General features: G+C 41.3%; 1 protein-coding gene across 1 annotated transcript in view; it reads left to right on the forward strand.

Annotated features, from left to right (window-relative positions):
- The window catches only part of ARPP21 (cAMP regulated phosphoprotein 21), a 125,370-nt gene that overhangs the window by 34,667 nt on the left and 62,761 nt on the right, over positions 1-27,942 (forward strand). Inside the window, exons 10-14 of the mRNA XM_064277452.1 lie at positions 64-101; positions 1,957-2,016; positions 7,049-7,281; positions 16,304-16,537; positions 27,441-27,622. Coding sequence (XP_064133522.1) covers positions 64-101; positions 1,957-2,016; positions 7,049-7,281; positions 16,304-16,537; positions 27,441-27,622 — 747 coding nt within the window. The remainder of the gene's footprint in view (positions 1-63; positions 102-1,956; positions 2,017-7,048; positions 7,282-16,303; positions 16,538-27,440; positions 27,623-27,942) is intronic.

Raw genomic sequence — 27,942 nt, forward strand, 5'->3', positions numbered from 1 at the left:
AGGATTTGGGCTCTCTCAGCATATCCAGAACGTCTGATACAATGCCTTTCTTTTATTTTTCAGTCAGTTTGCTCCCAGGAAAGCCTTTTTGTGGAAAACAGGTAAAATGACATTTATTTTCCGTGTCTTTAGAAGAACAAAGTCTGTCGTGTGTCCTGTATAATCATAGATATACACACCATTTATAAGCGTGTGCCTGAATATATGTATGTATAAAGAAATACATATATCTATGTGTACACACACATATATGCAATCATATATGTTATTTAACATGTCAAATTATTTCATTCAGTTACATGCAAACATAAGTTTGAACATCTGTTTTATTGAGGTCTCAATATCTGGTCCTTCCAAAGGTGTGACTTCTGTGACCTTCACCAGGCATGAAAAAGTATAAATGTTGAGACCGCGTAGGAACTTGCAGTTTCATCGGCTTATCCAAGAGTCTGCTAAAAGTACATGCGTGTTTGGTATTACTAGCCACTGCGCGTGCCCCTTAATTGTATATAGCTATACAGTTATGGACTGTGGTGGGTTTGGGTTTATACAAATGGTAGTTTGGATAATATTGTTTATACATTAGCCTTCATAAAAGGCTAACTTGGAAATCTTACCTAAACTGGCCTGGATTTCTCAATGTACTTGGCTAAGATATTAGCAGGGGAGGTGGTGGTTGTCAAATGGGTGGGTTATAAAACATATAAAAAGCCTTGAACATAATAGCAGAAAAATTTAACATACACCGTTTTAAAAAAGTACTTCCGAATAGACATAAATATTAAAAATGCCCTGTGATTTAATTGGAGATGTTCAGGGGGAACGAAGAAATTCCAGAGTGACTGTACTACTCGCATTTAAGATGCATCAAAATGGGCAACTTGTATTGGGAAGATGATATTCCATTAAAAATGGCAGTTAATTTTATCTCAGGTGTCAGCTTAATGGGTGCTCCTATAAAACTGATCAGAATGGAGGCTGTTTGATTAAATGCCAGTACTTAGAAAAATTTAAACTGGGCAATAGAGATGATTAGTAAAAAAAAATAAATAAAAAATGCAGTATTCATATCAGCCGTCGAAAATCTTCAAGTAACTAAGCTAATCAATTAAGTAACTTTTTTTTTTCCGTGACTCTTTTAGAAGAAGTGAAGGAATTAGAAAACAAGTCCATGTGAATGAGGGATTCAGAAACAACCCTCAAAGATTCAGACAGATATTCCCTGTTTACAACCAAACCAAGAATCCATGAACATTGACATTTGAGGGAGACTCTGAAAGATTCCAAATTCTATATCCTTACCAAAAAGGTCGAGTGAGTGTTTATGATTCAATTAATAAGAAACCACATCCCCCAGTCTTCTGGCCGATTATTTTTCCAACCTGGGTGCTCCTTGGAAACTCCATGGAGCAGTTCTATTCTGTCCTATAGGGTCTCTAGGAGTCAAAATCAACTCGATGGCAATGGGTTTGGTTTTTTGGGGGTTTATATGAACTCTTGATGGTTCCAATAAGCAAACATTTAATTGATTGATCCCCTTCGAAATATCAATACACTTCTTGGATACATGCCTCTAGAATGACAGTGTTTCACTTATGTCCAAGAAATAGAGAATAGCTTTAATATTATGCCCCTCAAAATCACAATGCGAATATTAAATTGGATGTCTATTATGTCTATTACATCAATTTATTTTGTTCTCTTTCCCTCTTGGACCTCTTCTGTTTAATCTCCCTCCCCTCCATCTCTTCTCTAGCGTCAGTGCCTTAATCCTAGAGTAGGAACACCATGCTGTCATCCATTTATTATGGTCAAGTTTAACATCATACAAATAAGTGAGGTTGGATGGGGCCGGTCTGCAAGAGAGGTGTGCTGAAGTTGAGTACACACCCATTTAAAGTAGAGCATTTAGTACCGTAGATTTTATATCATAAAAATCATGTTTTTCATTTCCAGTAGGTTCTTGGAAGACAGTAACATATGCAATGAGACCTATAAGAAAAGACAGCTCTTTCGGTTGGTATGGTTTACTTTTTTAAAACTGTGTTTTCAGGTTATGTGGCAGAATCAATGTTAAATATAAGTGTATTAGTGTAAAGTATTTTGGTCCCTGAAATAAAAATACGTTTGGCCATCTCTTTGTGAAAGTTTGCTACGGAGCCAGTACTGGAGCTGTACTGGAGAGTGTGAGACAGACCTGGAACTGGAAATCCATCTGTGTGGAAAGATCTGGTTAGTTAGGGTCCTTCCTCTGTTGCTTGGTTTTATCCTCCAGGGCTCGCTGATTTAACCTTGACAAAATTAGCTTCAGTGAATGACACTGAGTTAACGGTTTTCCGATAGGTTGCAATTGTATGTACGTCCCTAACCCTGGTGAGACAGTGGTTAAAAGCTCAGCAGCTAACCAAAAGGTTGGCAGTTCGAATCCACCAGCTGCTCCTGGGAAACCCTATGGGGGCAGCTCTACTCTGTCCTATAGGGTCACTATGAGTCGGAATCGACTCGACAGCAACAGGTTTTTAACACTGGAATGTAAATCAGCGATGACTCTATTTGGATGGTTGGTGTTTAAGTCCACTGCAGCCTACCAAATATTTCAGCCAGTATTTTTATTTTTTATCAAGTGTAGATTTATCTTCCTAAAGGAAGATAATTGTATTCCATTGAATTACATAAACTACTTAAATCAAAATCTGTATAGGACAAGAAGACATATTTTTTAAAGTTCTACACTAGGGTGGAAACTCCATGAAAGCAGAGCGACCATCCCTGTTTTCTCACTACCCTACCTACTTTCTCACTACCCTACTCTCTAGCATCCATCTTAGGGCAAAGGGTATGCAGTGCTACAAATATACTTGATGTTCAGCATATTATTGAATGTGTTAGTGCATTTATGAATAATAGGTTCCATCTCTGTTGAAGGAAAAGCTATAAAAAAAACCTTGCTCACTTAGAAGAAAGAAAATGTCAATAAAACTGTTTCATACATATAGAAAAATAAATGTCATCAGTTATGTAAATCAGCGCAGCACCAAGTGTATAAGTACTTTGTGACTGCTCTGGGTTCAGATCTTGCTCAGGCCAGCTCTGATGACTAAATCTGTCATTACCATCATCTTCCTGGATTCCAGTAGGAGGGGACCAAGACTAGGCTTACTTTTCTACGATGTCTACAATTCCACATCCAAATAGAGATAGTACTAATTCTGGACATCACCTTGCCATCTTAAGGTGAATAATCAATAGCCAGCCAGCTATAAAATATGTTTCAATGTGCAGATATCTGTCTGTAGATCATAAATTATAATTAGGTGCATTATTTAGAACCTGGTTAAGGCGGACTCCCCAAAGCAGCAACTTAAATTCCCTTAAAAAAAAAAAGCACAGGCCTTGGGCTGGGATGATGATTCGGTGTGGTGTAGAAGTTAAGGAAATAATCTTAGGCTGCTCTGTTGGCCAGAAGATGTGCCACAAATCTAGAGGAACTGCCCACAGCTCTAGAAACAGTCCTGCAAGGATGGCGAGTGCAGACTAGAACGTACTACACTGTACCCATGAATCGGTCGCTGCCTTCTGTGCAGACAGAGGCTCAGCCACACTGGCACTTGGGGGAAGTTTGGATTCCTCCCATGGAGGTGCAGAGTTCATGGGAGAGGGAAGGAGTTAGTGATGGGAACAAGGGGTCACCCCCAAGGGGGTTAGCTCCCCACTGATGCTTCCTACGTGCTGAGGCTACGGAGCGCTCCTCATCTTTATGCCAGTGTTTTCCTATAAGAAATATCCCAAACTACCTGCAAAGGAGATAGATTATGGTCTATCACAGTTGCTGTGACCTGTTCTCAGTTGCTAAATAGTGATGAAAATCCATTGTAAAGGGCCAGGCTTTGTCAAATATGGGTTAACATAATCCAAATTACATGGGAGAAAAATGAAGTTGGATTTGGAGATTGAAAGAAAGACAATCAGGAGTGTTGTTCCACACCCTTGAAAAGGTTGTTCTTTCTTCACCCAATCTTCCATGGACCTCCCATGGCTTTCTTGAATTTCAACAAGGTTTAAGAACAGAAGTGACCCATAGTTGGTTGGTGTCTCGTACTTCCTACCCACAGCCTGGTATTTTTTTACGCAGTCAATGTTTCTAAAACCAGCCTCCCTTGAGGTGCTGAGAACAGAGGGATTTTTGGGAAGAAAACATATATGGAAGACAGCAGAGTTTTGAATATTTTCATCCGACATTCCCTTTGAGAGTGTTTTTTGTTTTGTGATTTTTCTGTTCCACTCCCCCCTCCCACCTTACAAGTGTCCCATCACAGATGAGCTATTTCATTATTATTATCCCTGAGATCCATTTATCTTCTTAAGTTTTCATGAAATGAAAGAAAAGGTTTATAGAGGATTTTGTAGGTAAAATTGAAAAAACAAAACCCAAAATTTTCTGTGTACCTTCTGTACGATTTAGTCGGTGATTCAGAAATGCTTACTTCTCGCTTGGGAACCCTGGTGGTGTAGTGGTTAAGTGCTACGGCTGCTAACCAAAGGGTCGGCAGTTTGAATCCACCAGGTGCTCCTTGGAAACCCTGTGGGGCAGTTCTACACTGTCCTATAGGGTAGCTATGAGTCGGAATCGACTCGACGGTGCTGGGTTTGTGGGTTTGTTAGCATCTTAACAGTCTATCATTGACTTTAAAAGAGTATTTATCAACAAAGCTACTGATCACGTTCTGTGAGATTTGGATCAAGACTCTGGTATATTACATCACATACCCGTACCCTTTGCCATTGAGTCAATTCCGACTCATAGTGACTGTTTAGGACAGAGTAAAACTGCACCATAGGGTTTCCAAGGAGCAGCTGGTGGATTCAAACTGCCGACCTTTTGATTAGCAGCCAGGCTCTTAACCACCGCGGCACCAGGGCTTCATCACATTACATACTGATATGAAATTAGGGGTTGTTCCTGTTTCCCATGATATATGTCCCTTTTATTTACGAAGTTCATGGTCACGCAAATGGTTTTTGTTCAACCAAAACGTTAGCAGTTCGGATCCACCAGGTGCTCCTTGGAAACTCTATGGGGCAATTCTACTCTGTCCCGTAGAGTAACTATGAGTTGAAATTGACTCTATGGCAACGGGTTTTTTAACCTACAGGTTGGCAGTTTGAATCCATCCAGCAGCATCATGGAAGAAAGATCTGGTGCTCTGCTTCCATAAAGGTTACAGCCAGGACAGCCTTGGAGCAGTTCTGCTCTATAGCACCTGACGTAGCCATGAATTAGAATTGACTCCACAACAATGGGCTACTTATTTGTAATCCATGAGGATCTTAGGGCATTTTAATGGTGCTTTATTTCCATCTGCAAAAAAAAAGGAAAGTGGAAAACATTAATAAGGTTACTCTAAGCAGATTGGAAACCAATGAAAATGCAAATTTCATCAACTTCCTTTGTAGAATGTGTACAGTTTTGCACACCTCTTAGAGATACTCTGGAGTCTTCAAAATTCACTTCTGACTTGGGACCTCTTGCATTACTTTCTCTCTTTCTGTTTGAATTTTAAACAAATGTGCTGTTCCACCGGTGGAGGATTTTGCATTCCCACTGCATCCCTTGGGCAGCTTCATGTCAGCTTAGTGTTTACACCATTGTTACTGTCGTTGTTATCACAAGCTTTTCTATGTGAAAGGATTAAATGGCTCTTTCCTCTGCCTGTGAAGGTTAAATTCACTGGGCAAAATTCTCACTGTAGGTTAACAGGGTAATTTCTTTGCTATCTGCTAAAGTCTTGTTGAATTCAGAGGGGGAAAGTATATTTGGAAATTTCTAGTCATATCCCAGGTCATCTGTGATCACTACATACATACCAAACCAAAAAAACCAAACCCATTGCTGTCGAGTTGATTCTGACTCAGCAACCCTGTAGGACAGAGTAGAACTGCCCCATAGGGTTTCCAAGGAGCACCTGGTGGATTTGAACTGCCAACATTTTGGTTAGCAGCCATAGCACTTAACCACTATGAAACCAAGTTTTCCTATGTGTATATGGGAGCCCTGGTGGTAAAACGTTTAAAAGCTCAGCTGCTAGCCAAAAGGTCAGCATTTCAAATCCACCAGGTACTTCTTGAAAACTCTATGGGGGCAGTTCTACTCTGTCCAATAGGGTCGCTCATTTCTACTCTGTCCTATAGGGTCACTATGAGTTGGAATTGACTTGACAGCAATTGGTTTGGTTTTTGGTGTGTGTGTGTGTATATATACATACATATATACACACACATATATACATATATGTATATATAGTTTGTACACTGTATATCATAAAGCAGTCTCTGGGTGATGTAAATGGTTAACCGGTGGACTACTAACTGAAAGGTTGGAGGTTCAAACCCACCCAGAGGTGCCTTGAAAGTAAGGTCTAGCAAACTGCTTCCAAAACTGCTTGAAAACCCTATAGAGTTTGGTTCTACTCCACAGACATGGGGTCACCATGAGTCAAAATCAGCTCGATGGCACCAAACAACAGTGATATACATCATGAAGTTGGAACTTTAATTAATAAATAGCTTCTCTGGACCCATGAACATTTTTCATGGCTCAATTACTAAATGCTGAAGGGAAAGACAAAGCTCCTTTCAGGGGGAATTGCTTTGATGATACTTCGATGTCATTATTATTCCCAGACATTCATTTCTGGTTGATTCGGGTCAGGAGAACTTGTCCTCCTTTCCTCCTCCCAAGAGAAGTTAATGATGATAATTTTATAGCATCTTTTTCTAGTTGCTTCTCCTTCAGTGGCAGAGGGACCACGTGACCTTTCTAGGTTTGGTTTTCCTGTTCATAATGTGAGTGTGTATGTGTGATGTGTTCTCTGTCTGTACATCATTGATTCATTTGTGGCACCGTTTGCAAAGTAACAGGTTTAATGGGAAGGGTTGGCAAGAAGGATCCAGCGTAGACAACTCTCCTGAGAAAGGTGCTACTTGGTGCCCACCCTGCTCATGTGATGTAACACTGTCCCTGTACATCTTTCTGGTGGTCCTGCTTCAGGAGCAACAGAGATGGATCAGGGAGGACATCCGGGAGCCGACAGAGCAGCTCGGAGAACGAACTCAAGTGGTCCGACCACCAAAGGGCCTGGAGCAGCACAGACTCCGACAGCTCCAGCCGCAATCTGAAGCCGGCCATGACCAAGACAGCGAGTTTCGGTGGCATCACAGTGCTGACCAGAGGTGACAGCACATCCAGTACCAGGAGTACCGGGAAACTGTCCAAAGCAGGTAGTTAGTACTGAATGGGTTTGTGTCCTCTGGTATTTTCTGGATTTTAATTACAGGGAGAGCTGGGGAGTCAGAGGTGGGATTTAAACATCATCACTCCCACTCGCTAGCTGTGTGCCTGGGTCAAGGTAATCCACAGCTTCCTTATCTATAAAATGTAGGTTATAATAGAATGCTACTCCAACCCACCTCAGCTTAAATTAGGCATTTATGTAAAAATGGTTGCCATGGCATAGAGCACATGGCTACTGTTTAACAAATGTTAGTTTTGTCTTTTTTTTTTAATTTAATCTATTATTTAATACTTAAAAACCACTCTGTAAAGTAGGTATTGTACTAATAGCTTGGGCTCCTACATTACACAATGTTGGTATGGCCCTGACAAATTATTTAACCTATTTGTGCCTTAGTTTCCTCATCTGAGAAATGGAAATAATAATAGTACTTATGGCAAGGTTGTCGCAAAGAATACATGAGCCAGTATAGCTAAAGCAATTGGAATAGTGCTTCACAAGTGTCTTAGTTCTCTAGCGCTGTTATAATTGAAATACCACACGTGGATGGCTTTAACAAACAGAAATTTACTTTATCATAGTTTAGAAGGCTAGAAATCTAAATCCAGGGTGCTGGGTCTAGAGGAAGGCTTGCTCTCTCAGCCAGCTCTGGAGGAAAGCCCTTGCCTCTTCATCTTCTGCTTCCTGGTTCCTTGGGGATCTCTGTGTGTCTCGGCATCTCTCTTACTCCATCTCTACTCACTCTCGCCTTTAATCTCTCTCATATCTCAGAAGAGATTGACTCAAAACCTACCCTACACTAATCCTGTCTCATTAACATAACAAAGACAACCCGTTCCCAAATGGGGTTATATCCACAGGTGTAGGGTTAAGATTTATAACGGATATTTTGGGGGGGACACAATTCAGTCCATAACAGCAAGTTGTCGTTAGGTGCCAGCGAGTCAGTTCAGACTCATAGCGAGCCTATGCACAAGAGAACAAAACACTGCTCGGTCCTGCACCATCCCCACAATTGTTGTTGGGCCTGAGCCCTGTGTCAGTCCATCTTGTTGAGAGTCTTCCTCTTTTTTGCTGGCCCTCTACAGCAAATTATAAATCCTAAATAAAGACAAGTTCTTATTATTTTTATTATTGCCATTTGTTTTCATCCTGCTTTGTAGATGAGAAAAGTAAGCCTCAGAGAGGTTTAGAGTTTCTGAGGGTGATTATCTTTTTTTTTTTTTTGGTCTCTTTTTGTTGTTTTTTATCCTTCCAAGTAAATACAAGTATTTTGAAGTGGGCAGTTTGAGTCTGCATGAACGTTCTTTGGGAGAGGAGTGATGAAGAGGCACCTAGGAGTACCATCAACTTGAAACAACTTTCAGCTGATGGAAATATATGCACCATGATACTCAAAGGAATCTGTCTGCCTGCTCTTCTATCTCCTGAGGATCTCTCACCATTGTTTTCAAGTATTCACAATGAAACCAAACCAAACCTGTTGCCCTTGAGTCAATCCTGACTCACAGCAACCCTACAGGACAGAGCAGAATTGCCCCCATCGCGTTTCTAAGGAGCAGCTGGTGCATTTGAACTGTCGACTTTTTGGTTAGCAGCTGAGCTCTCAACCGCTGTGCGGCCAGAGATCTAGATTCGTGATTAAAATACCTCAGAAACTCCCACAACGTTGATGAAACCGGACCAATGGGTCCGTGCCCAGCGTGCCAGAAGCCAAACTCTCAGACACTGCTTTTGAGAGGAAGAAAGCTTATTTCTCAGGCTAGCAAGCGGGAACTCAGGGATATCGCCCTCAGGTTGAGTTCCCTGATCCGCGAGAGCGATGTACAATGCTGTGTATTTATACATGTTCACTTAGGAGTGGAGGGAAAGGGAAGGCCGGATCAGAGGATTTACCTACTCATGGTTTCTACTGATGCTTTATTACCAGGCGGGGCCAAGACTCGGCGTGGAAGTGGCCAACGGGCCTAACACCTTTGAAATGGGCTCGACTATTGTTGATAGAGCATTTCCGGTGATTTCGGTTCCTTGGCATGAGTCTTTTTGATCCTTGACATAAAGTTTCTTGCATTATTGAGCACGCGTGGCAGCCCAGGGTCGTTTGTTGGTCATTGTGTACTGCTCTGCACATCAGGCTACTCTGAGCTGGTTAGATCTGGACTCTTCCGGGCCTCTCCAGAGGGTCTGCCAAACAACTTGGAGGAAGTGAGTGACATGGTGGGGAGGGGACTGGGAGTGGCCTGACACCTGGTGCAGTACTAATTAATTAGGTGTCGTCAGTAGTCTTCAGCCTCCAGAGTCCCCTAACAGAGACAGGGGACCATTCAGGAGCAGTCCATGGGATAAGTTTATACAGTGAGACCTGTGAGATCCAAAATTCAAGGGGACTACCTTGTTTTTCCGGGTCTCTCAAGTTTTCTGCCTTTGTTAGGGTGTGATCTTACCACTTTTCTATCGCTTGCTATTAATGAAACGTATTTGCATTTTCCTTCTCTGACAAGTTTCTGAGTTACACAGGTTTCAGCTTTCCCAGGTTTACTGTAGTCTGATAGGTAACTGTGTTTTGGTTTTGCCTCAGAAGGATTGGAGACCATGACCCTCAGCTAGGTTGGGAGTTGGGAGCTGTGATTCAGTGACCTGTCCTGGGTGTCAGGCTACACTGGCCCAGGTGGTACATTTATGGGGGTGGGGAAAGAGTTGAGAGGAGGCCAGAGCAGGGATGGGGGTGAAGAATGGAAAACAACAGCCAGAATTTAGACGGGGGCTGACCACTCTGAATGCTGTACCGATTAAGCCCTATGTTCACACTCGGGGAGACTCTTCATAAGATCTGGGCTTGTTATGCAGATGGTTTAGCATAATTATGTTGTCGACAAATGCCTCCTAAGAAATTATCTCATGTTTTCCTACATAGCCAAAAGATTAATAGCATTTTGTCACAGCCACTATTTTATATATATCCTGCTTCTTGGAAAGGTTCAGGTGGGCTCAGGCTGCCTTCTTGTAATCCTTATTCACCAATTGGTGAATTCTTGACTTCTTACTCTAATTAATTGCTCTCATATCCCACTGTTGCAGCAACTGAAGTCAAGAACATCCACCGGTGTGCTCTTGAACTCTTGTAAAGTAAGAAAGGTTAAATAGTTCTAAATCTCCTTAAAATGCAGAAATCAAGTACCTTAAATGGTGCACTTAAACATTCCAGCACACCAAAAGAGCTCTTCAGATTGTTAAATTAATCTTCCTTTTCCCTGCACCAACTCCCAATCACTTCCAAAGCAAAGCTCTTTGGGAACGTTGAAAACACTTCGAGAATGCTAAAACGCCATGTTCTTTGAAGAGTGATTAGAAATCATAAGTGCTTCTGACTTTTTTTTTTTTTTAATCTAAGTGTCTCCATTTGAAAGCTTGTCAGGGTGCAGCAGGGAGAGGAAACCTTTTTTTTTTTTTTTTTCTCTTGTGCAGGAGATCAAGATAGGATGTCAAAACAAACTTACAATTTCCCAAGATGGTTTTATGAAGCCAAGCTGTCAATTTTGCTGTCATGGAGCTTCAGAACAGCCTAAGTTTCACATTTTTTTTTTTTCCCTCATTATTCACAGTGGAATTGCAAACTTTTTTTTTTTTTTTTTTGACCTTTCAGAAATCAAGCCTGGAGTTGTGACATTTAAGTTAGTCTTCTAATTACATAGGTTCTTTTTTAAAATAAAGTAATAACTTTTTTCCCCCCATGTTGGGAACATGTTTTCGTACATTTTGAGAAAAGCATATCACTGACATCTCAGCATACGAGAAAATTCCCTTGAGGCCTGGCCTGTTTCTCCCTCATTTCATCCCCAATACTGTACACAGCACTCATCACCTGGCAGATGCCCAGTGTACACCTTGGAGGTAGAGGGTGCCATTTTACCCTCATTGTTTTGAGTGAACAGCATTTGAATGGTCTTTCCACTGCACCATCAGCTGTTCCTGGTAGTGGCAATGTGGTTGAGAATAGGACTACAGACATTTGTTTCTTCTCACATTGACCAAAGTCCATAGTTTTACTACCCACCTCCCTCTTGATCTCCAGAGCTGGGGTTCTCAACTTTAGCCTGCGTCAGATTTACATGGGGCTTGTTGAAACACGAATCGCTGGGTCCTGCCCCCAGGATTTTTGTTTCAAGAGGTCTGGGACAGTTGTTAGGTGCTGTTGAGTTGGTTCCTACTCATAGCGACCCTATATACTGCCCAGTCCTGCGCCATCCTCACAATCGTTATGCTTGAGCCCATTGTTGCAGCCACTGTGTCAGTCCATCTTGTCAAGGGTCTTCTTTTTCGCTGACCCTCTACTTTACCAAGCACGATGTCCTTTTCCAGAAACTGGTCCTTCCTCATAACATGTCCAGCGTACGTGAGATGAAGTCTCGCCATCCTCACTTCCAGGGAGCACTCTGGCTGTTTCTTCCAAGATAGGCTTGTCTGTTCTTCTGGCAGTCTGTGATATATCCAGTATTCTCTACCAGGTCTGGCATTAGGGCTGGAGAGTTTGTATTTCACACAAATTCTCAGCTGGTCTAGACGCTGCCTGTCAGGGCTTCTCACTCTGACAGCAACTTCTCTGGAGGAATGAGATGCTCCTTCGTCTCATTCTAATGCTTTTAGGCGGTCTGGCGTTTTGTTTTCTGGGTGTAATAGTGTGTTTATCATTGTCACCTTCCTTTTCTACAGCCTGGAATATTTTTCCTACCATTTCCTCTTCTCCCTGTTCACTCTCACCCAGGCACTAATGCATTCTGGCTACACTTCCCTTGCAATCTTGAAAGCTTTAGGTTGTTCTATTGAACCCTGTCCCCTGAATCCGAAAACATTTTCTTGAGTTACTAATTCAGGAGAAAGAATACTTTATGGTTACAGGGGCCTTAGTCACCATTTAGTCTGGCGGCTTATACGGGGAAACCTGTAAGAGACAGAACTCGACGGGACTGCCTTGTTTTTCCGAGTCTCAAAAGTTTTCCGCCTTTGACAGGGTGAGGTCTTACCACTTTTCTGATGTCTGTTTTAGTAGAAAATATGTGTGTTTTTAGCTCTGACAGATTCCGCCGTACACAGGTTACGGGTTTCTCAGGCTTCTCTGTATTTTACGAAGGAGTGTATTGAGACCTAAAGAAGCAGCCACTTCCTGAAGGAAAAACAGCTAGAAAGTGCCAGAGCTAGAACCAAAACCTAGGATTCTTCTTCTTGAAGAGCATCCTTCCACCTCCGAGGCAATCTGCCCATGCCCTTCCGCTTCCGTGCTTTCCCCTTCCTGACTCGTTGTCCATCTTTCTTCACCTTGTGATCTCTTTCCCCATCTTGCTGTTTTTCTTTTCCCTGCTCCCCTCTTGAGTGTTTCATGAGCCTATCCCCCAGCCACTCAAGGGTCTTCTCCCTGCCCTCTCACCTGCTATCCTTCAGGGTCTAGCTTCAGCTTCTGAGCATCCCATTGGGAGTAGCATTGAATTCTCTGCAGTGTCTCCTAGAACTTGGCACATGTCTGGTCAGGGCCCTCGCCCCTCCTGGTTGTGGCTTAAACAACACTCCAGTAAGCAGATGACCTGCAGGCTGAGTGTGGTCTTTGGAGGCTGCTTGCCTGGGTTTGAATTCAGAGTCCACCAAGCACAAGGTGAGCTTGGGAAATTGAACATCTGGGTGGATCATTTCTCATCTTCCAAATGAGGTCACTGTAAAAATTAGGTAAGACAATTCATACTGAGTGAATACTGCCGTGCCCATCACATAGACATATTTTAAAAATACTTGTATTGCTCTCATTAAGCTCCTAAGCAGAAGAAAACCGGAAACACTTTTACCTGTCAGCATCCAAAATGGTAATTTTTTTTCAAATATCAATTTCATGTTTTTTTTGTTTTTTTTTGTTTTAATCTTTGAACACTTCTAATCCTCTGCATTTTATTACTATTACTGGCATCTGTTCTTGATGAAGTAGTGCTGGCTATGGGCAGAATATTGCTCTACCTGATTCTGTGTGCCTGACGTTTGCAAGCTGGCCCCAAGATGGCGACCAGCTGGCCCCAAGGGCTGGCCACTAAAGCCCTGGCTGCATGGTGATTGCTAAGCCCCTCCTTCCAGGAGGTTTGCCAGCTCCATCTTTGTGAGTATGGAGAGTTTAAGCCAAATTCAGCTCTCCTTCCTTCCTTTGACTTGTAGAGTCAAATCATTTACATTGTCACCTTGCTCTTTTTGTTGATGCTGCTGCTGCTCTGTGTGTCTTTCCTTCTTATAAAAGGGAATAATATTACAAATCAGTGATTAATGGCCATCTCTGAAAAGCCAAAACTGAGTCAGCCTTTAGATTTGATCATGAACTTTTAATCTGTATACATCAATTCCCTCCAAGCGTCTAAACACACACCCATGCCAGCAATAGCTCACACCGGAAATCAGAGTGGGGGTATCCCCTCAGCGACCCCCACTCTTTCTCACTGTGTGACCTCGCAGCCTGGAGATAAGCTAGATCATTTTCTGCAGGACCGCAGTGTCTGGCAGCAGTGGTTTCACTGTATCATGACTGTGATTGTCGTTGTTGTCACCCTGCACCACTGTCACACTTGGACTGTGGCAGTAAACCACACACTGCAAGTCCAAAACAAGCCCTACCGTATGTATTGGTACTGTGACCTCCAATTATAATGTCAGAAATAGGGTTTCAAAACGCCTCTTAGCAGGAGGACCATTTTCAGTCTCCCTTTGGCAGCCTTTATTTTCCTCTGCAAACATTTTGTAGACCTCATCAACATTTGAACCATTTAGGCGGAGCATCATGAATTAACCCGAGACTTTTTCATTACCAGTAAACCAGCCATGGGAAAAACAGGGGAGGTGTCCACCTGAGAATACTGGGACAGTCAGTCCTTGCTGTATAAAATGCTTTCAGGAGGCAGTGTGGAGCAGTAGTTAAAGCTTGGGCTGTAGATCAGCCTGCCTCGACCACAGCCCAACTCTTTAATTAGCTGGCTCTTTTTTTTTTTTATAAGAGGTGGTAATAGTACTTGTTATTAAAGTGTGCATCCAGGTACTTAAACGTGCTAAGTGCTCAATAAATATTATTGACCTCCTTCTCCAAAACTGGAGCCCTGGTAGCACTGTGGTCAAGAGCTCGGCTGCTAACCAAAAGGTCAGCAGTTTGAATCTACCAGGCGCTCCTTGGAAACCCTATGGGGCAGTTCTACTCTGTCCTATAGAGTCTCTATGAGTCAGAATCAACCCAACAGCAATGGGTTTTTTGATCTCCAGAATTATCACACTCTCCTGTCTGCAATTGCATGTTGTATCCCTATCGCGTCCTTAAAAAGATCTAGAGTTTATTTCAAGAGTACATTTTAGAATCTTGAAAAGAGCAAGAACTGTTGCTTATATATTTTGACCTTTGATGATATAGGAGGATGCATGTTTAATGATGTAGATCAGTAGTAGTACGTTAAAAATTTAATAAATCTCTTGGGTTACATTCTTGCAACCTATGGTATCATCCATATCATCTCCTAATTTGAATTTATGAATATAGAAATTTTGGCTTCTATGTTTTTGCCCAGATGCTCGGGTTAACAAGTAGTGTCCTGAACAGCCATGGTTAAGGGCACTGGGGCAGCTTGGCTCTGGCCACAGTGAAGGGCTGTGAGTACCCAGTGGATGAGGAGTGTGGCAGGGTGTTTCTCTGTATCCAAAGTGCAGGGAGATTAGAGATGGTTAGGGCTAGACTCCACCCTTGGTGCTTCTGCACATTGTCTCTGTTGCCTGTGTTTGAGAAGCCCCCAGCTAGCCCATCCCATTGACATGATCTCACTCTTTTGTGCCATCCAAAGGATACTCAAGTGTTATCAAGAAGCCCAAGCCCTCCTGGGTTTACCTGTTGGCCATATTAATAAGAGTTCTGCAAACATGCAGAATACAGTGCAGTATGTCAGATACTTAAATATGTTAATAAAAATAATAACATTCAGGGATGGATTACCCAAAAACCAAGGTACTCACAGACTGAACTGTGCTCACTAACTAATCTGTAGTGCCCAATTTCACCTGTTTTTCATGACGTCAAAGACGTGGTAAAACGCATGTGAAATTGCTCACTGCAGATTAATAAGTAAACACAATTAAGCTCGTGCATACCGTACTTAATGGTTAGTCTTCTGCTGATACCTACCATCTGTCAGATAGTGAGTGCTAGGTCCTATATTGATTTCCTACATTCTTTTTTTTTTTTTTTGGTAATTCTTAATGTCTACAGTCAGTGCTATTTCAACTTTACAAAAAAAAAAAGGCGGGGCGGGGGAGAACTAGTATTGAACGCTCCAACGTTGCCCCTGGTCAGAAGGTTAGAAAGTCAGTGTCCTGATTCAGGGAAGTCACGTCTCCCTGACTTTCAATCCTTGCGATCCACTTGATATTGAAATTTGTTCACTCAGATGTGCTGTGCTCCCAATAGGGATGATTCAATACTTCTGCTGACATCTGCAGGAGAAAAAAAAAGATGATTTCTAACCAAGCCCCTTCACAACTCAGCTGTATGGCAGCTGCCGGAGAAACAAGTACTTTAGACCGTTGCACGTGATCAGCGTGTGAATCCTCCTGAAGCTGCTGTCTCTTACTGCCATCCCAGTCACTTCACTCTCACCATTCCTGCTCAGTAAGACATTTCCGTGGCATTGATTATTTGGGAACATGGGAGTCTTCAGGCATGAGTTCAGAGCCTAAGGGTACCATTTACCAAGGTATCACCCTAGTGGCATGTGAGAAGGCAGACAGAACCCTAATTCCTTTTTTCCTAGGAAATTGACACATCTGAAAAACATGCAGCAGAGATTTCAGTAAAGTAGGAGCCCAAAATGTGGGTAGGGCATTCATTAATCTCATCCTGCAGCCTGCACTTCCGTTCTTTCCTGATGGATTGTATGAAAATAAGCATAGACCAGGAGCTGTGCATTCTCTCCTCCTCCCGGCGTGTTAATGATTTGTTGATCTGTGTCTACTAGGTTCCGAGTCGTCCAGCAGCACAGGCTCCTCGGGATCGCTGTCCCGCACCCATCCACCTCTCCAGAGTGCACCCCTGGTCTCGAGCGTGGCAGCCGGTTCTTCGGGCTGTGTGCCCTATCCTGAGAATGGAATGGGGGGCCAGGTCGCGCCCAGCAGCACCAGCTACATCCTCCTTCCACTCGAAGCTGCAACAGGCATCCCCCCCGGAAGCATCCTTCTTAACCCACACACAGGTTAGTTTACTACCTGTGCTTTGACAAGGGCACGGGTGTTCGAAGTAAGGAGTTCACCAGTGAGATTCCTGAAAAATCCTGAGCAGCAGAGCTTCGTGTATGAACTACTGTGTAGGACCTTTGTTTGGGAGAGCAGTTACCTGTATCTACATCTGTTATCTCTCTAGCTCTATTTCTAGGTACGTCTTCATCCGTCTATATTTCTTTATCCATCTCTGTGTCCTTACTCATGTTCATATAGATACAGCTATTTCCCAGAAACTTCCACTTTTCTCTCTGCCCTCTCTTCCCTGACCACAGTGTCTGTTATGTACTCCCAGTAGCTAAGATCAGAGTCCATACTGTGAAGGGCTGGGCTGGGCTAATTAAGACTTTGTATTTCACAGACTAAATCTCTGGCTAGCCTGCATTATATCAGTATCAGACGTGTTTTTTCATCCAAAGATATTTCAGGGATTTAAGGTATCAACTGGAACATAGAGCGAATTCCTAATCATAGAAGCTACTCTATTGCTTTCAAATTTTACCCAACTCTTACTAGACTAGCAGTGAGGAAGAAGGTACAGGAATTTAGGCTTAGATTGGCTTTGGCAGAGTTTGAAAAATTGGTCATTCTCTGACTGTGTTATCTTCAACAATGAATGGCCATTGGCTCTCTGTTTTTGAATCGCCCTAGTGGTTAAGAGCTTGGCTGCTAACCAAAACGTTGGCAGTCTGAATCCACCAGACACTCCTCGGAATCCCTATGGGGGAAATCCTCTTCTCTGTCCTGTTAAGGTCACTATGAGTCAGAATCGACTCCACAGCAATGGTTATGGGAATAGATCAATTAACTTCCACATTGATTCCAAAGGAAACAAGAGCATTGAGATCCTAACATCAGCAAACAGACTGAAGAAAAGCATATCTGTTTCATGGTGAAAGTTTCTCAACTGGGGGAGAGTTTGCCTGCATGCATGTACATATACACATAGAAGGCTATTTAGCAATGTTTTAGATTTTTTTTTTAGATTATCACAACTCTAAGGGGGGCTGGTTACTATTGCTCTATACTGGGTAGAAGCCAGAGATGCTGCTAACATTTGACAATGCACGGGACACCCCCTCACCCCACAACAGAGAATTATCCACCCCAGTATGTCAGTAATACCATGGTGGAGGAACTCTGGTTAAGAAGAATTGATGCCTTTGGATTATGGTATTGGTGAAGAACATGAATATTACATGAACTGCCAGAAGAATGAACAAATCAGTCTTGGAAGAAGTACAGCAAGAATGCCCCCTAGAAGGGAGGATGGCAAGACTTCGCCACGTGTACTTTGAACATGTTATCAGGAGGGACCAGTCCCTGGAGAAAGACATCATGCTCTGTAAAGTACAGGGTCAGTGAAAGAAAGGAAGACCCTCAACGTGTTGGAATGGCACAGTGGCTGCAACAATGGGGTCAAGCATAACAACAATTGTGAGGATGGAGCAGCATGGGCAATATTTTGTTCTGTTGTACATAGGGTCACTATCAGCTGGAACTGACTTGATACCACCTAAAAACAACAGTCACTTCTTAAGAGGCCTTTGTTAAGAACTGGATAAAAATGGAATTGGCTCTGTATATCAGAGGTTTGGCTTAGACCATTCCAGAGCATTTCTTCAGTTAGTTAAGCTCGAAAATGCAAAACCAGATGAGAATCTCACAAATGTGATCTGAGTCAATCTTCTCACGCATATAGTGCTACTAGTGATTAGGAAATTCAGAAAAGACATGAGACCTATAGTAAAATAGTTTCTTGAATAATTGCCGCATTTTCAAGAAGACATATGGCACATTATTGAGGCATGGGGTTTGATTGAGACATTTTGAATATGCCAAAAGCTTGAGGGAAAAGGAAGGCATAATCATTTTATTGAAAACCACTTGAAAGCTTCAGATTGGATACTTCTAAGGAGACTGTTGGATTGGTTTTCTCTTTTTGGCAGGGAGGAATGGGATAATCGTATGCACCGTAAAGGAAATTAAAAGAAGATCAGGGTCATGTTCATTTCTCTGGGCACTGAACAAAGTACAATCTGACTGTTGCCTTAAATTCTTCCACTTTTAAATGCGATGGAGAGCTTGCAGACTAGAGTACATGCTAAGAATTTGTTTTGAATGTTGTGCTTCAAACAAAATTACAGAGCGTTTCAATAAAAGCTCAACAGCATTTTTAGGGTAAAAGGCAGCAATATTATTTGTAATGATAGTGTGGCTGTGCGTGCGTGTGTGTATATTATCATCTGTAATCTTGTTTATAGAAAAAGACGTAAGAATGCTGCCTGGTGCCAAGTCCTAATTCTTATTCAGTGGACCCAGTCATTTAGAGCTGTTTTCAAAATATCTTCTTTGAAAGGATCCCAGCTAAGGAAGAGGATCTAATAACAGTGTTGAAAAGCTTCCCCATAGACATTTCTCTGATCTGACAGACGCTAGATATTAAAATATCTCTAGACCAGAAGGAAAATGTATTATATATTGTGTACTATGGTTGAGTATAACGGGTTACAAGGTGGATTATTATGTGTGTCCTTTCCATATTGTATTTGTTTTTGTAATTCTACGAAATATATTCATATGTAGAACGTGTGTGTGTGTGTGTGTGTGTGTGTATAGGAAGCCCTGATGGTAGTGCAGTGCTTTTGAGTTACGGGTCTTATATATATATATACACAAAACAAAAAAACAAACCCGTTATCTACAAGCCGATTCCGACTCATAGTGAGCCTCTAGGACAGAGTAGAACTGCCCCGTAGGGTTTCCAAGGAGCGCCTGGTGGATTCAAACTGCTGGCCTTTTGGTTAGCAGCTGAGCATTTAACCACTGAGCCACCAGGGCTCTGTATGTATATATATATATATATGTATTCCTACTAAATGAAACAAAAATGAAATGTATGTATGTATCTGTGGTGTGTGCATGGACGTGTACATCTGTCTACCTAATCTTTTATTTTACTATACTGTTGCACTTGATCCCTTATTTCTGTCGTTGCCATGAACTTCTGGAATCATCACCCCTCACCCTTGCATGAATACCCTCCTGCCAGGTACATGGCAGAAATGCTTTGGTGTTATTAAGAACCAAGAGCATGTGACTACTTTGCTTCTTGTGTGAATTGCCCTGGAGTTGTTTCCTTATTACCAGCACATTTATAAGCTCCTTATGGAGTGGGGCCATACTTAGTTGTTTTTTCGCTTCCCTGGAGTGGATAACAAAGTCATAGTTGTCCCTGCATAAAGTCTTCATGCTTGCAAAGGCAAGCATGGAATTTTGGATTTGATCTTCCTGCTGATGTCTTGAACCCAGCCTCCTTTGAATATTTTTAGCAGAAAGCTCATCTTGGTTAAGCTATTTTCTTTCAACCCAGTCGTACCCAGAGGTGCCAGCAGGCACTGGAGTCCCTCGTGTACTCACTGATGCCTGTATATGTTGTCTCACCATTTCTGTTTTGCCTTCCTTCATCAGCCACAGATTCGTGAGTGTGTCATGTGGGGGGATGCCATCTGCAGGAACCTCGCCTTAAACGGCCTTCCGGGATGGGTCTCTTTCAAATGCTCCTGGTAGGCTTCCATAATGCTATATTTTTAACAGGATGTCTAGCATTTATTTATCCAGATTGCTCCCACCTTGTTAAGTGTCTGATGAAAATTTCGTGTGCTTTGCAATGTCTGAGTTAATGCACTCCTACCCATAATCAGCAGCTCTTTGGTAACTTGCATATCACCTTCTAAGGACTAGGAGAGGCATTGGTGGCCTAGTGGTAGAATTCTCATCTTCCGTGTGGGAGACCTGGGTTCCATTCCTGACTAGTGCACCTCATGTGTAGCCACCACTTGTCTGCCAGTGGAGGCTTGCATGTTGCTATGATGGTGAACAGGTTCCAGCAAAGCTTCTAGATGGAGATGTGCTAGGAAGAATGACCTGGTGATCTACTTCTGGGAAAATCAGCCAGTGAAAACCCCGTGGGTCACAACAGTACAATCCACAACTGATCATGGGGATGGCACAAGACCAGGCAGCGTTTTGTTCCCTTATACATGGGGTCGGAAACCCTGGTGGTGTAGTGGTTAAGTGCCATGGCTGCTAACTGAAAGGTCAGCAATTCAAGCCCTCCAGGTGCTCCTTGGAAACTCTATGGGGCAGTTCTGCTCTGTCCTGTAGGGTCACTATGAGTTGGAATTGACTTGACAGCAATGGGTTTTTGGGTATGCATGGGGTCACCATGAGTTGGGGGCCAACTCAACTGCAGCTGACAACAATAGCAAGGACTAACCTCCTCCCCCCCACCCCCCCAAAAAAAACCAAACCCATTGCCTTCTAGCTGATGCTGACTCACAGCAACGCTATGGGACAGAGGAGAGCTGTTCCCCAAGGAGCAGCTGGTGGATTCAAACTGCCAACCTTTTGTTTAGCATCTGATCTCTTAACCACTGCGCCACCAGGGCTCCAACAAGAACTAGGAAAGGAAAATCTATTTCTCTCGCCTCTTCACTTGGTAAATAATGCTTTCAGGAATGGGTACTTTGCACTCAATTCTTTTCTCTGCCCTGGCTCTGAGCTCACAATGGCCTGCCTGACCTCTGTCATCTCACCCGGCTTACCTCTGCCAAGACACATGCCAATGCCTGCTGGGTACGCTTGTGTGGTTTCTGACATGAATACCTCTTCTAGCTGAATAGGCCTAGGGCCAGCCAGTTCTTTCTTTCCCTTTCTATCTTCAGCAGCTGTCATTCAAACTAATTGCTTGTATTCAGTTGTAATTGCATCTGGATTGGAAGAAAGCATAGAATATAGAAAGGCTGTCTTTGCCTGACTTGAAAACCCGTGGTCACCCATCCTAGCTCTCTTAGGAAATTGTTCTTTTCCCAGGCAACCATCTTCTTTCATTTTCTGCAGTTCATTCTTTCCATCTCTCCTTGGAGCATATGAAAATCAATCTTTCATATTCTCTTCTGTTTCCAGAAAAACCTGCCATCTCTCTAGGCTTAATTGAATTCTTAGCACTTTTCATATATAACTATTTAGAGACATCCCTTTTTTTTTTTTTTGGTTCACGGCATATTAATCATACTTCAAGCAGAGGATATAGAATTTATCAAGAAGGATGTTTGAATAGTTTAAGGTTATGTTTTTCGTTCTAGTTATGATCAGTTTTTTTGTACTTACTGCTCACTGGGGTAAATCAGAAGTCATATAGTAATATAGGAAAGATCCTTTTTCTTTCTACTTTGTGTGTGTATGTATTTGTGTGTGTGAACACAGAGTGAGACAGAAATTTTAAATGATTTCTGATGCAGTTGTGTATTTGTTGCTATGAAATTTGTTTAGATGTTTTGTAGACCTAACATTTTCTACTTGTCTTTCCAAAATAGAAGGAAAAAAAAAAAGTGGAAAAAAGAAGAGTCAGAACACTAGATGGGATGATGATGGAGTTTTGAAAATTAAAGTATCCTTTCATTCTTCCCCAAATTGCTATTTTGGGAGGGGAAAAAAAGATGAGCTGCAGGTTTTGAATCTAGAAGAAATTTACTTAAAAAATTAAAACAATAAAATGTAGCTAAAATTAAATGACAGTGAGAAGAAAACAAATGTCTAGAATATGAAGAACATTAAAAACAAAAGAAAACTAAATGCAGGCATTGTTCTGTGAGTGTAATTCAGGCACTTTGCTTTTTGTCACAGCACATCGTGGTTGCTTATGAAAGTTATCAGAACTTCCTTAGTTCTGGTGGGTATGTTCATGAATATGCAACGTTTAAGGTTTCTTTCTGCATATGCAGACATAAATTTGAGCTCAGAATCTGGGCCTATAATGGGGAATGCTTAGCTCCCATTATCCTTCCCCAGTAATCTGAAGTCAACCTCATCGCTCTCTACCCGTGAGCCTTTTGTGTAGCAAGTCTGCTAGTGATGCATTCTTTCAGCTTATTTTTATCTGCGGATGTCTTAATTTCTCTTTATTTTAGAAGAAGAGTTTGCTGGATAGAGAATTCTTGGGCTGACAGTCCTTTCAACACTTCGAAGATGCTACCACTGTCTTCTGACCTTCATGGTTTCTAATGAGAGTCAGCCGTTGATAGTCTTGAGAATCCCTTTACATGATGAGTTGTTTTCCTCTAGCTGCTTTCAAAATTCTCTCTTTCTCTTTGGTTAGGCACAGTTCCCTGTGATGTATTTAGGGGTGCTTGTCCTTGACTATATCCTTCTTAAAATCCATCGAATTTCTTGAAAGTGGAGATTAATATTTTTCATCAAGTTTGGGAAGTTTTTGGCCGTTTTTTTGTTCATATAATTTTTTGCTTTATTTTTCTCCTCTCCTTCTGGAATTCCCATTATGCATATGTTAGCACACTTGGTAGCATCCTATACATCTCTGAGGCTCTGCACATTTTTCTTTTTTTTTTTCTTATTCCTCAGACTTGATAATCTCTGTTGATTTATCTTCAAGTTTGTTGATTATTTCTTCTAATAGTTCAAATCTGTTGCTGAACCTCTTTGTTTTTGTTTCTGTGTTTTTTTTTAATTTCAGTTATTCAACTCAAATTTCTATTTGACTATTTTTTCGTGTATAATTTCTGTCTACTTATTGATATTGTATATTTGATGAGACATCGTTGTCATGTTTTTCTTAAGCTCTTTAATCAAAGTTTTCTTTATTTCTTTGAACATATTTATAATAGCTGGCTTAGTCTTTGTCTACTAAGTACAACATTCAGAGGCATTTTTTGTTGGCTGATTATTTTCCCTGTACATGTAATGTGCTTTTCTGTTTCTTTGCATGACTTGTTTTTGGCTGTTGTTGAAAACTAAATTTTCAACTTTTTTATATATTATACCAACTGTGGTTTCAGATGCCTCCTCTCCCCCAGATTTGTTGTTGTTTTGTTTTTTCTTTCTTTTTTTTTTTTTTTTGCTGTTTATTTAACAGCTTTTCTGGATAAATTCTGTATATTTTATATTCCCTGTAGTGTGTGGCCATTGAGTTATCTGCTGTTTTTGTTGTTTTCTTTTCTTTTAAGACTGGCTTCCTATGGGTCATCCTGGATCAGTCTAATTTAATGAACAGACAATGACCGTCTGTAATATTTTCTTAAATTCCTTTCTGGTATTTCTTCTACCCTTTTCCAAGGGGATCTAGATGTGGAGGCACATCTTTAAACTTCAGGGAGTTTACAGGACAGCCTTAGTTTTCATCTTCTGCTTGATAAGCCCTCAAGGTCAATCAGAGGAGAATTATGGGAGCCTTTTCCTCTCCAAGTGTTTCCTGGGCACGCACAACACTGCATGTCTGTGCAGCCCTCTGGATTCCTATCAGAGCTTTTCAAAGTTCCCTGTGGTCATCTAGTGCTTTAGGTCTTCCTTTTAAATTTTTGGCCAGGTTCTTGTTGCCCCAAGAGAAACCATAGCCTTATGTGATGTTACCAGCAGATTGCTATTGTTTTTGGTAATTCCCTGGGTATAAGGATTTTTTCATTGAACTGAGCTCTGTGTACATTCGAATAGCTACAATGCCCTGGAAATGGAGATTTTACAGAGACCTGCTAGTTCAGGGAAAATATTCACTGTGCTCTGGGAGCGGGGGCTTTTCATGGGGCTCTTAAGTGGTCATTCCTTCACGTTCGCTGTGAAGCTGCTGGATTTTCACAGCTACTGCATCACTGAGCCGGAGGTAGGTAGGTGGGAAGAGTCCTAAATTAAAATGTCATAGGATCTACTTTCTTACCACGTTTCAGTAATTTATATTGGATAGAGGGTTTTAAGTTCATTCTTTGGCTTTAATTAATTTCTAGGGTTCTGAAACAGTTGATTTTTAATTTTTTTTTTTTTTTTGGCCAGTATTTTTGTTGTTTTTATGGGAGAATAAGCTCACCAAGGACCTTATTCCACTGTTCTGGAAGCTGATCTCCTGAACATTTGGGTTTTTTTGGACACGTTATTATTCATGAGTTCACTCATCAATATATGTTAAAAAGGGAACATTTAAAACCCAAAACTCTTTAGATTTTATTTTGTATCTGCATTTTATGTTTAGTATAACAATAGTACATGCATATGGACATACTGTTTAAACATTGCAGAAGGTAAAAATGATGAGAAAATGTATTCCTTCCACCTCCTTTCTCCATCTTTCAACATCTGCCAAGAATATCACAACTTTATTAAGGTTTGTAATGTTAACATTCCGTTTTGCAAAGAACATTTAATTTGAGAACCAGGTAATGTTCTAAAGAGGAGGAGATATAATTATGCTTGGAATTTCAAGTTAAAATATTCTGGTATTCGATGTTAAACACATGCTTTTTTTTCCTTATATTCCATTGATTGGTCATAATTACATAATATTTTAGTTGTTTTTTTTGCATATTGATTTTTGTTTCTTCTAATATTCCAGAAATGCCATCTTTTTTTCCTGTTGACAGAAGTATCTTTGCATTCTTCAGTGTGTTTCTAGTACAAAAACTTTCTTCATCATACTTTTGTTAAAAGTTTTAATTTACATTCAGCTACTAAAATATTGTTGTTTGGGGATTTATTTTCCTTGCTTTCTTGCTTTATTTTATATTATAAGTCTCTTCTTTGACTTTCATTGTCATTTTGCTAGAGAATAAACTTAAGTAATTGTTTTTGTTATTTATTTGTTCAATTTTTCATAATTAGCTTACCATGAAGGTAAAATCAGTACCTGCAAGTCTGAATTTTTTTTTTCTTAATTGAATTAGAAATGAATCTAGAATTCAAACTCTTAGAACTTATCTTTTATTATCTCAATTTTTCTCTCTCCCCCCTTTTCCTCTCCTCTCCCTTGGCAGTTCCCCCAAGTGTATTCTCCTGTTCTGTAATTTCTAATAAATGGATGTTGACCATCTAGGATTAATTCTTCATGTCTCATTTGTTTTCTTATGCATTCTATTTCTTGTGCTTTTGCATTGCAGTCAGGAAAGTATTCTAGACTTTTTCTTCCAGCAATTATATGGATTTTTTTTTTTTTTTACGTTAAAGTCTTCATATTTACTTTTTCATGGTAGCTGTCATTTCACAACAGTCTGTCCGTTTTCTTCACTAGAATATTCTCTTTCCTCTAGATCAATTTTTAAGATTTTTCTCTGTATCCTGTTCTTCTTACTGGTTGCTAACTTTTCACAGATGTCTTATTATCCTTGGTTTTTTTCATGTATATTAGTAAGGAATCAAGACTGATTTCCAAGAGGCATTAATTGCATCTTGTCCTGGATAAGAGTGTTCATGCCACCCCTGCATATCAGAACAATGTATGGATTGATAAAAATAGGCTTTGGAATATGTAGTTGGGGAGTACTCACTGAGGCTGTTTTCACTATCTCCTTAACACTGAGATGAGGAGGATTGTACTCTGAGACACCAACCCCATTCTGGAATCTCTGCTCTTTCCAAGTATTTTGCTCAGGTTTATATAGAATATTTCTGTGGCTTTAGATTGGGAACAAAGATTTCTTCTAACCCCTTTCCAATAGGGCTTCAGGGGTTATAGAAAAGGCAAGAAAGAACCCACAAACAATTACACAAAGAGTGTGTCAGCACATTCTTCCATGTTCCTGGTGCTCTTCTCATTTATCTGTCAGTACTAGGTGTGACGCACCTTGAAACCTGGCCTCTACCTCTCCTGCTTTGTCATATGGTGATTAATAATTGTCAGCTATGATTGGAATGTTTCGTGACGTAGTTGGACCATGTACTCATTATGTAAACTCGAATGATTCACTGGATTTTTGGTGAAAAGGAAAGTGAATGGACTTTAGAGTCACACTGAGCAGGGTGCTTTCTTGATTCTTCCACTGACTTTTTTTTCCTCCACTAATAATTTGCTTACTCCTTCTGAGCCCTACTTTTCTTGTTTGTGAAGTTGAAATGAGATTTCATACTTTTAGGTTTGTTGGAAGAGGTAAGGTCGTGTATGTAAGATATCTTGTCGCCGTGCCTTCCATATTGGAAATTGGTTTGTTCTCCCCTTTACCTCCCTTTTGGCTCTCCTTGTCCACTCTTTTTATTGGTTGCCTGTCACTCTTTTTCGTTCTGCCTCTTATTCCTATAACCTTTCTGGTGGGCCTTCCTTTTCTCTTCTGAATAACAAGATGACACCTTCCTTTCTCACAGAGTTGAGATGAGGCTGAAAGGATACTATTGTGTAAACTGTAAAATACTACTCAAATATAAAGCAATGCTGTTATTAGTGGCAGTATTAACAATAACGAACTGTGTCATTATTTCATAAGCGAGAATAATATTTGTATGTTTCACCATTGCAGGGTGAGTCTGTGATGTGCTTATAATGCATTGCTTTTAACATCTAAATTCCTGTTTACCCCTGGTTGTGTCCGTTCAGAGCAGTGAGTGAATGGATGTGTTATGTTCTGTTGGATATATGCATTTGTGAAACTGGTAATAATTCTGAACTGGTGACAGGAGTTAGTGGAGACAAGACAATTGCATTGGTAAATAACTTATAACAGGATGCAGTCGGAGTTGTATAAATGGAAAGCAGCCATTATCTGTTGGTGAGTGCTATCTTGCTGATGGCTGGGAGATACAGGGCAAGGAAACACATGGCTCTGTGAAGGTTGATTCTCCGCTGAGGGCCACTGTCCATGGATGCTCTGAGCTTTGGTTAATTTCCCTGAAGGTGGTGGATTTATTTGCTGCTTCTTAAATTGCTATGGGCTTACATTGTCATCTAGCATAACAAACAGTAAATTCCTCACTCAGGGTTCTGGTGTCCTGAATTTCCTGCCTTGCCACTTTACTTTAGGGTGCTTTCTAAGTACCTCTCACAGTGGTCCTTTCTGCCAAAGGAGAGATTGAGAAGGCCTCCCAGATCTACCTGTGATTCCATTGCAGGCCAGCCCTTTGTGAATCCTGATGGAACTCCTGCAATATACAACCCCCCCACTAGTCAGCAGCCCCTGCGGAGCACGATGGGGGGGCAGTCCCAGCAGCAGCCACAACAACAGCCCTCTCCTCAGCCTCAGCAGCAGGTCCAGCCACCACAGCCGCAGCTGGCAGGCCCACTAGTCACTCAGGTAAGGAGCCATTTGGAAAGCAGGGAGGGGGAGTGCCCAGAAATGAAGGCTGCGTGCCCCTCGGAGGAGCAGTGCACCAGGAAGAGGATTTGTTTTCTCTGGGTGCCACTCCCATCCACTCAAGTCTCATAAATGAAAGCTGGCTGCTTAGAGTCCTTGATTTGCTGGTTGACAGGATTTCATTGGAATCTTTAAGTTCAAATAGAGGCCTGTGTCCCATCCAGCAACCTGAACTGAGACGATATGGTACTAATGAGAATGAATGACTAGTTTTTTCCTAGTCCTAAATGCTGTTTTTATATATCAAGAAACCTTTACCT

The sequence above is a fragment of the Loxodonta africana genome, chromosome 27 (genome assembly GCF_030014295.1).
Source record: "Loxodonta africana isolate mLoxAfr1 chromosome 27, mLoxAfr1.hap2, whole genome shotgun sequence".
Lineage (NCBI taxonomy): Eukaryota > Metazoa > Chordata > Mammalia > Proboscidea > Elephantidae > Loxodonta > Loxodonta africana.